At 41.5% G+C, this 10922-nt stretch overlaps 1 protein-coding gene across 1 annotated transcript in view; it reads right to left on the reverse strand.

Annotated features, from left to right (window-relative positions):
* LOC126235717 (serine/threonine-protein kinase polo) overlaps positions 1 to 10922 on the reverse strand; it is a 70617-nt gene that overhangs the window by 45416 nt on the left and 14279 nt on the right. Inside the window, exon 7 of the mRNA XM_049944489.1 lies at positions 5531 to 5701. Coding sequence (XP_049800446.1) covers positions 5531 to 5701 — 171 coding nt within the window. The remainder of the gene's footprint in view (positions 1 to 5530; positions 5702 to 10922) is intronic.

The following is a 10922-nucleotide window of genomic DNA, read 5'->3' on the forward strand; positions in this document are numbered from 1 at the left end:
AAACTGAAGATGATAGACCGAGGCTGGAGTAGTGTCCTTAGGAAGAGAATGAATGCCAAGTTTAACAATGGTGGAAGGCTTGTCCAAAATGAGATCTGGGTTAGTCTTTATCAAAACAGCATACTCTGCCCAGTCACGGGCGTTACTCACTTGTGACAAGCTGGGGGTGTTTCTGTAACCATCACACCCCATAAGAGCTTAAATATGGTCCAGGGTATCATATTTCACAGGGGCCTTCTTTTGCAGTCTGACGATTAGCTGTGCGCCAATTTAGAGTGGTGAGGTGCAAATTCCGTTCGGCGTAGCCACCGGGGTCCGAGGGATAATAAGGTTGCCATCGGTGCCTTCATCTTGGCCTTTGAGGGTGATACATTACCTGAGAAGGTCAAGGTGATGGTCTACCACTGTGATGTAAAGCCCTATATCCTTCCCCCAATGCGGTGCTTTAAATGCTGGAAGTTCGGCCATATGTCTTCCCGCTGTACTTCCGGTGTCACCTGTTGGGATTGTGGATGCCCTTCACATCCCATTACTCTCTGTGCTCCACCTCCCACCTGTGTCAACCGCAGAGAGCACCATTCACCGTGCTCGCCAGGCTGCAGGATTCTCCAAAAAGAAAGGAAAATCTTGGAGTAAAAGACCCTGGACCGGCTGACCTACACTAAGGCTAAGAGGAATTTTGAATGTCTAAATCCTGTACATATGACATCATCTTAAGCTGCCATTACAACAGTTCTAGCGCCATCAGCTCCGCCAACCCCAGTCGCCTCTCAGAGCTGCGAGACTACGTGTGCCCCCTGGATGGGGGGGGGGGGGGGGCGTGGCGGGCGGTCAGCACTTGTCTCCCTATTGCTCCTGCACCACCTACTTCAGGAGCAACAGCTCCCAACCATCGAGGATATCAGTCCCCACTTCTGTGTCGGAGAAGCGTAAGTCTTCTTTGGCTCCCCTCGCTAGGAAGAGGTCCCTTGGGTCGCTCCCTTGCCAGGTTTCTGCTTGTGGAAAATATGACACCTGCCAGTGGCTGAAGAGCCCAAAAGCAGCTGGTCGTAGGGCTTCACGCTCATCCTCAGTCTTTGAGACTGAATCAGTGAAGTCCTCCTAGACAGGGAAACCAATGGAGCAGTGAGAGAAATTCAAAAAGATCCTCAAGACTAATGGAATTGCGGTGGTACCCACATCACTGCTACCCACAAGCTGGCATCTGCTGAGGACCTAGATCTCGCTGGACCCTCAGATACAATGGATATAGACTGCTCAGGCACTAAGTCGGTGGCAGAAGGTGACCCTGAGGCAGCTGACGCCTCATTGAATGTTCCATGCCTTCCAGTGTAATGACAAAGTCATCCTCCAGTGGAATTTTGGCAGTTTTTTCTACCGCCTAGCTGAGCTACAGCAACTGTTAAGCTTTACACCTGCTTTCTCCATTGCCCTCCAGGAAACCTAGTTCCTGGCAATTGGGACCCCTGCCCTCCACAGCTAGAAGGGATATTACAGGAACTGTAGCGACTATAACAGTGTCAGGTGGAGTTTGCGTTTATGTCCTAAATGCAGTCTGTAGTGAAACTGTGCCCCTTCAAACCCCTCTTGAAGCTGTGGCTGTCAGAATAAGGATGACACAGCAAATAACTGTCTGTAATGTATATCTTCCTCCAGATGGTGCAGTACCCCTGAATGTATTAGCTGCACTGATTGATCAAGTACCTAGACCTTTCCTACTTTTGGGAGATTTTAATGCCCATAACCTCTTGGGTGGTTGCACTGTGCTTACTGGCTGAGGCAGAGATGTTGAAAATTTACTGTCCCAACTAGACCTCTGCCTCAGGGCTGCCACACATTTCAGTGTGGCTCATGGTAGTTACTCGGCCATTGATTTATCAATTTGCAGCCCAGGACTTCTCCCATCTATCCACTGCAGAGCACATAATGACCTGTGTGGCAGTGATGACTTCCCCATCTTCCTGTCACTGACCCAGGGTCAGGCCCACGGACGCCTGCCAAGGTGGGCTTTAAACGAGGCTACAACCAACAGGGTACATGGCGGCCCCACCACAACGGACTGACTACCGTGCTTGATATCAGGTGCACAACCAAGGAAACAAGTCCATTATCACCGTCAGCGCAGGAAACTATACTGCACAGTTGACTGAAAGATACACACCCAGGAGGGTGACCTTGCCCAACAGTTGGAGAATGAGCAGGAGTGCAATCCAAGTCAATGAAGGATGCAATAGGTCTCAGTGCATGATGGACGCGATGCACCACGTAAAGCGCCCTTCCCCAATTGGCTCACTATTTGGGAAAATTTTGAAAAATGGGGGTCAAACCCTACAGGGGACCATCACATGAAGGCCAAAAAGGTGAGACACCCCTTCTGGTCACCTCTTACGACAGGCAGGAATACCTCGGGCCTATCCTAACCGCCAGACTCGCAGGGGGTGAAGATGCTGTATTCAGTTTGCTAGAAGCTCTTCTATTCAGACATACAGCTGGACTGCTGTTCTCTACATAATTACTTTTAACTGGCAGTGGTACAGAACTATCGATTGCCTGCCAGAACTCGAGGAAAACAGCATCAACTTTATTCCTACAGGTCATTTTTTATCTCCACAGATGCCCTAACACGTGACCATGAAACATGTTCCACAGCAGGTGGACATTAGATATATAGGTCTACAGTTCTGTTCATCTTTTCTACAACACTTCCTGAAACCTGGAATAATGTGCACTTTTTCCAATCATTGGTAACACTTCACTCCACCAGTGATCTACAGTACACTGCTGCTAGAAGCAAGTACTTCTTCACAGTCTATGCAGAATCATATTGGTATCCCATTATGTCCAGTGGCTTTTCCTCTTGAGCATTTAAGCTGTTTTTCTATTCCACGATTATTTCGAGATCTGTTACCATTGCGTTTCTGTGAAGATTTAAATGACGAACTAAAGAGTAATCTTCCTCAGTAAAACAGTTTATAAAAAGGCTTTAGTATGTCCATCCTCTGCATCCTCCATTTCGATACCGTAAACAGTCACTGTGCTGACAGATAGCTTTTACCTCTTTACTGATTTAAGCAGAGAGCACCCCGCTTACATTGTTCTGTCAAGTCAGTGGATAGAAATTTACTTCCAGATACACTGAACCCTACACGCATTGCTCTCCTTATGCTAATTTTGGCTTCAGTCAGTTCGTCTGTCCATAAGGCTTTGGTTACAATTGAATTCACTATGAATCTCTATGTTTTTGTACAGCTTTCAGACACAGCCGACTAACCACAGTGGGTCTTTCACACCCCTCAAAGCTCTGCTCTGTTCGGCATACACCTGTCTAAATAGTATTTATGATTCTTTCAAACTCTGTCCATTGATCAACATTGTCAATGCTGGGGATTAAATTTTCATGCTGACTATTTAGGTAATCTCTTTTGCTCAGCAAAATCTTTTTTCCATACTCCTATTAGCAGTCATTCCGAGATGCTGTGAAGGCCTTATGATCACCGATTCCCCGTTCTACATAAACAGTCTAAAAGTTGGGGTCTGTTGATGACCAGGAGATGTAAGACGCAATTCTCACGATTTGGTTCTCCGATTAATTGCTCCAGTTATTTTCAGATGAGGCATTTACAGCACTTTCACACTATTCCCTGGCCTTGCCACCTGCTGTAAGCACTTGCTTCTCCCATACTATACCCAATAAGCTGAAATATCTAATACTATAATGTGACCAGTACTATATCTAGTATTATCTGGGCACTGTTAACATTCATAAGCGACAATAGTTCTGGGACCTTTCCCTGGACACTCCTGCAGTTACATGTAACTATATTACGATTTTCTTTCTTCAGTGTGCCGCAAGAAGTGCTATTCTAATTAATGAATGGGGATGGTATTCTTCCTGCCTGAAATCAGAGTATCCTGTTGGCCCTGTAGACAGATTTCCCTAACCTTAAAAAAACCACCTAGGCATGCCACATTTACTCTGTTGACCTAGTGCCCACTTCCTGTGTGTATTTAACCCCTACTCTATCAATGGGTCCCACAATTCTCCACTCGACGGTGGACGTTGACAAATCCTTAGCCAATATCAACCCAGACTCTTGAGCCCCTTGTTCAAAACTTACACTTGGCTCCAAACTAGAGGACTGATTGGTTCTGGGAAAGATGCTGCAAAATTCTGCAACTTCCACCCTGTCAGTGAAGTTAGCTGTCTTCACTAATGCAGCCATCTGCAGGAACAGGTGTTATTGGTCTTTAACTGCACCTTTCACTCTTTTTATCACTTCTGGAGTAACTTGCCTTTAAGTTTATAAAACCTCACCTCCATCCCTCTACCTTGTAACAAATCTGACACATTTAGTCGGATCGTTTTGACCAATCTTTCCACTTCCTAAAACTAATTAGTTTCTCTCAGCAAGTATATAGAATTTAGCCTCCTGAAATCAAGTCCACATTGTCAATTTGTTACTTTCACAGATTATCAGCACCCACGTCTATACCCTTCAAGAGCGTGGGTTAAAGCTTTTATTCCATGTTCCTCTTCCTCTCGTAACTACAATGTTACTGTTTCTGGAGGCTCAACATCTGAAGGAAATCTACACACTGAATATTTCTTAAGATTTGGTACTTAGGACATCCCAAACTGAGAGTTACGATAATTTAGAGAGAGACCCACTTCTAATACTCATTCGAACCACGACTGGTTGAAAGATTTTAAAATCCCATCTCCAGGTGTTTAAAATTAACACACATGCGGTCAGGCCAGTCAATGCAAGAGCCTGAACCATCACACGTCAGCAGAAACTGTCCACTGTTGGACAGCTGCCTTCCTGGCTTTCCTACCATGGGGCTGCCCAGCGGTGGACAGTTTCTACAGACATGCTGTGGTTGGGGGCTGTCAGTGAGTAGCTCCAGAGTGGAATGCCCACTGCACTATGGAATTCCTCACTGTTTTGAGTAGCATACTACCTTTCTTGTACCACATTAGATAGCACTGGTCGGATGTTGCTCAAATAAACCCAGATAAGGCATTTTTTTATCCCCTGAAAGAGATGGTCACTTGCTTTGGTCTTATTGCACCATATACTGAAGTTAAGTTACTGTTGCACAAAACTGCATAATAAGGGTAGTAAGTGTTATCCTCTCGACATCTTGTCAACCTCTCTGAACTGCTGGGCAGCCTGTCAGCCTCTCAGCACATTTCCTCCCTAATGAAGTTTGGTTTAACAGTTTGTAGAAATAGTCTGTTACATTACTGAACAAATCTTAACAGAGGTGGGGAATTACTTTAGAATACACCTCTCCCAACCCCAGACACAGACACACTGTATGTGTTAATGAACTGGTTTTAAAAGTATACATTTCTTGTGCTGCTTGAACAATGTTTTTAAGTCCACAGAAGTGAATAAAATTTGTACATTATCGAAACAGGATGCAAACAGTTCTGGCACTATTTACATTCAGAAGCTACTTAATGAAGTTTACAAAACCTAATAAATTGAAGAGCTACAGAGTACCACACATAAGACACACTTACCCAAGGGTACAGTACTGGGTTTAGCCCCAGGATTTGTCTTTAAAACTCCAACCAACTGTTCAATTAATGATCTCATGTTTCTTCGATATTCTAAGGCCACAGGATTCTCTCCAGAACAGCACTTGTGGCCTGAGTTTGGTTTGGTGGCAGCAGAAATTGCAGCAGCTTCACCTGCATAAAAACTTTATTTCTGAAATTGTTTTGCTGAATAACAAACAGTAGCAAAAAACACTATCAGGAAAGGTAAGGCAGCAAGTGTCAACTTATTCACATTACTTATGTGCTGACATGATAAATAATCGTCTAATAATTAAAATTACTTTTCAAATGTGATTACACTGTTACTTTAGTTTCAAAAGTAGTACTTGGTGGTTGATAGCTGAAAGTTTAATACCTGTTAACAATATCTGTGACTAACAGAAAGTAAGGTTTCTTTTAAAGCTCTACGGTTTTTAGCAGAATGATCAAAAATGAATAGCAAAACTGTATTTGATTTCGGGCTTCAGATTCTGTAACTAAACAATTTTGCATATCAATAGCCTTAATAGTATTACGTAATTTTCCTACTTTTAAGATGATATTTTGTGTAAACTACGTGACAATGCAGCCAAGTGTGCCAACATTGCACAACTGTTTACTTTTAAAAATCTTCAATTTCATTATGTGAACCCATAAAGTATATATTATAGTCTGCTTCTCTAACCTTGGAATGAGATATATTCTTCAGTGTGCTGCTGGAACCTGTTGGAATAATCCCCCTCCCACTGTTCAAATTTAACACCTATTAGAACCAGACAAAGGAAAAAAAAAAAAAACACATTGAAGAACAGAATTAACCTTAGAACCCAATTAGATACAACCTTTTAAAAGATATTACCGAGTTATTTTTACACACATGCACAAAGTTTTAGAATACGGCTGTAATAAACCTCTACGTTACACAAATTTACTACTATACAGTATTCCTAACCATTTGGCCACAAGTAGGTGCCAACCTCTATGAACACTGTGCCAGTTCTCTCTGAAGCTTGTTTTATTGCTCTTGTTTGAAGAACAAAAATTTTCAAGATGAACATTTGACAGTTTTCCCTTTTTGTACATTTTGACAAACTGGATTTTCAGATTATTTGATAGTCTTAAAAATCTACAATGATTTGTCGGAGTTTGGAATTTGTGTTCCTGATGCAGTACGCCTTAAGCTATTCTAGGAACACGTGCCAACTATTTACAAATTCAGAATATTACATAAATATATAGAGCCATTACTGGTTTTATTACACTACCGGTGATATATAACTGGAAACAATAACCTTAAAATATTAAGGAGCCATCAATCTGTACACATGAAGTTGCAACAGGAAAACAAGTGGGAGGCTGAGATTCACAGAACAAATGTTGCAGAATTTCAATTTACCCTTAAAAAAAATTGTCCAAGCAAATCCTCAATATCACTTGTCAGTCTGGCATTCTTAGCAGGTAGGTTTTATAAAAGACCACAGTGCTCCCATTGGTTCATTAGATAAGACTGACAGCATTACAATAACAATACAAACTGCTAGATGCTACGAGAGAAGTGCCTCACATTACAGAGAGACTTATAATGGAAATTCTGAAATGGTACTGTGTCAAATGCCTCACTCTCCAGCATTTGCCTAACCTCATAACTGCAGCAGAGATTGCTTCACTGGTCCAATGATTCTGCTCCTGACCCTCCCTAGTAAAATTTATATACTCTGGAAACTATCACTGGCACTTCTTAACACAACATTTTTAGCATCTGCTTTGTGCCACCTATAATCAACACTACAGTATCCAAGCACACTCAACTACTTCAACTGACGAGGAAACCCATACTACATTTTCTACACATACCACAAAGTGCATTCACTGCAACAGTTTTCCTCCCCACAGAGGATTTGCTAAAGGAACAGAAAAGAGGAAAATACAGTGGTACAAACAATACAATCCACCACACACTATGAAGACATGCAGTGTATACATGAAGTTGTCCCCAACAGGTAAGTACTGAGGAAAAAGAAATTGTGTGTACCAGAAACAAGTGAATGTTGATTGCGGCCCCTCCAGTTTAGTTGTGACCTGAGACTATTTCCAGTTTTTTTTATCTTTAGTTCTCAATTGGTCATCGTAGTGTATTACACGACATACTCTTTTTTCTTTGAAAGGAACTGCATGAAGAAATTTAACTATGAATTTACACATTGGTAACTCATTCTGCAGACTGTGACATTTTCCCCCGTATAGTTGACATCTTTTTCAGCAACAAATCTAAAGAAGTGTTTCACAGTTCCCTGGTGACTTAACAGGGTTCCACACGTTAACCCAAGTGAAATTCAATGACATTTCCCTGATTACCAGATAAGTTTTAGCATTTTTTCCCTGACAAATTTTGAGATCTCAAGGGGAAGTAAAGACATAAATTGACACAAATGCAAAGAGTTGTGTGTTTCTGAAAGGTTGAGCAGAAATCTTGGTACTAACATCAAGATCTCTTGAAATGATACCTTCACTGATTTCAGAAATAACCTCAGAAAGAAGTACACCTCTTGAAAGAAGTGTGTAAGGTGGGGAATAGTTGTGTAAACCAACACAGTAGGTGACTCAATAAAAGGTTGGTTTTTACTACGTTTGTTATTGTTTGTTATTACCCATTGTGTTATGTGTATTTTACAGGTATTATGTGACTTTTCTTTCAAGAAATAAAGGAGCATATAGCTTACAAACTGCCAGCAACTGCCAGAATTTTCTTCTTCTCATCGTCCATACTTTCTAATTTATGAACTACTTTCTAAGCGTCAAAAAATGTACTAGAATAAATAGTCTATAAAATGCTGCACTGTAGAATGCACTTGCAGTGAGACAGTCACAATTCTTGAAATCCAATGCTCTTGGCCTATGGCCTAGCGAGGAGCACCGCAGTCCTGGGTCCACAAATAAACCACCAAAATCCGCTGCATTATGCCACACAAACAGACCCAGCATGCAGGCAGATCTGAGAGACTAGATCTAATGGGCAGGGCCTGCACACTAGTGGGAAACAATGGGCTTCAGATCAGCAGGCCCAATCTTTTAAGAGATATCTAAAGAAATGGCCTGCAGTTTTGACTCGTCATTGAAGTCCACCTGCGTGGGCAGGTATTCACTTGTCACAGACACCCTGTTGATGGAATGTGATTGTGATGATCAATCCATGTAACAGATAGCTTGCACGAATACTCTGAAAATCACTACCAATAAGAATATGTAGCAACTCACCATAAAGATGATCACTGAGCCGCAGACAGGCACATAGAAAAGACAACCACACTCTCACAACAACATTTTTGGCCATAGCCTTTGTCAGAAAACGAGAGTACACACATTCACACAATTACACAGACATCTCTTGCACACATGATCGCCATCTCCAGCCGCTTCATCACCAGCCTCTCAGAATCAGATACAAACAAACCACTCCTCATGCCCCTTTCTCTCCTTGGTACCTGCTAGGCCAGTGGCAAGAAGTGGTGCCATCACTGACTGCAATCTGAGGGAAGTAGTAGAAGGGGGAGAAGCAGTGAAATCGAGGGAGTAGGGAAGCGGCACACATTCTCAGCTGCACCCAGCCATCTCAGGAAACAAACAGTTTCATCTACTGAGGGGAAAAAATTTCCCTGGCTTGTTTGAAATTCCCTGCTTTCCAGAACTTGTGGCAACCCTGCTTAAGTACCACACTTATACCTACACATGTCCACATTAGAACATATCCATGTGAACTAACTAATCAATGCTTCATTTACACTAATGTTTTTTAACTTGTTTCCCTCCTCCCTGTCTGTTTGCTTTTCTTTTATTAGTCTCCATACTACGGATATTTCACTGCTTAACAACAGCAAGTTCACACCATTATCAACACTGGAAGAAATGAGTTCAGTAAATCTACAGCAGCCACGAGACTGCTGTCACATGGGTGTGGGTGCACACTGTCTATTTTCACCAGAGGACTTGTTGGCTGAAAGCTCACTTTCTGACAGTCTTTTGTTGTGCCTCTCTGACTCAGCAACTCCGCTATATGGTGAGCAGTAATTACCTTCGCATAATATTGTTACATTCCATCTTGCGTATACACCATTTGTAAAACCAGGACTTTCTCAACTACAAACACTAGCACGTTTCAGGATAAGGCATAAAAGAAAATAATAGAAAGAGGGAAAGGAGAGATACATCGCATACCTTAGAATTCGCGAACACTAGAGTTCCTGAACCCCAGACCAAGATGAATCTACCAGATACAGACAGAATGAAGAATATAAAGACAACCACAATAAAACGAATGTTGAACTGCAAGAATGAAGGGCAAGTGGTCTCAAATTGTCAAACAATCTAAAAATTATTATCTCTAACAAATATTGTTTGAATTGTCAATTTACATTTTCTTTTCAGTTTTAAAATACCATGGCACATTATCATGCCCTTTTCCGAACATTATATAGATAAAGGTGACTACACAGGTAAATCTATGCTTGTGCAAACATGCGTAAATTCCTTGTGCCCCACATGGCTGAAGCACAGTTGTACAAGTGTCAGTTTACCTGAAAATGTTGAGCACCAAAGACGGTGTGTTGGCTTTGGCTGCCTTTGTGCTTGTGTTATGGAAAGATACAGAAGAGGGAATGTGATATTTTGAGTGGAATGAGGTTTAAGAAAAGAAAATACTATTCTCATCTTAATTAGTCACAGCAGACACATTACAGAAACTGTCTGAAGGTATTATTGATTTTGTCCACTTAATATGATATTCATTGACCTGTCCTACATTAAGTACAACCTTTGTAAGAATTTAACTTAACAGGACCAAATAAATATTAAATCCTCTCAAATCACTGACAAATGCTTGCAAAAGCCGCCCTATTTTTGGTGCACAGGCTGAATCGTGCACACACTAACATTTTCACGAACATTCCTTATACATACGAAATTATTATATTTTTGTACACCGTACATGAATTATTTAAGGGAAACCATTTTGTCCATTCACATGATACCAGAAACAAAGAAAATTTTATGCTCCCCACCCACCGCCTCTGACTGTATGCCCAGGGATCTCAATACATGGGAATGAAAATTTGTAATAAATTAAAAGAGAACAAGTTGATGCAGATGAATTTAGGTTCACTTAAAAGAAATCTATATGAGGTACTGACACTGAAGTGTTATTACTTAGTGGATGAATTCATGCAGGACAAACTGGAAATTTGAGCTGGGTACAATATGTTATCCTTGTAATGTTGTTATACATTATAGTGCTATTACTTATTAATGTAAAAATCATTGTAATTGTTCAGTAAATTTTTGACATGTCTCCTGCATGCAAGCCAAATGGATTGCAAATGTA

The sequence above is a fragment of the Schistocerca nitens genome, chromosome 2 (genome assembly GCF_023898315.1).
Source record: "Schistocerca nitens isolate TAMUIC-IGC-003100 chromosome 2, iqSchNite1.1, whole genome shotgun sequence".
NCBI classification, from domain to species: domain Eukaryota; kingdom Metazoa; phylum Arthropoda; class Insecta; order Orthoptera; family Acrididae; genus Schistocerca; species Schistocerca nitens.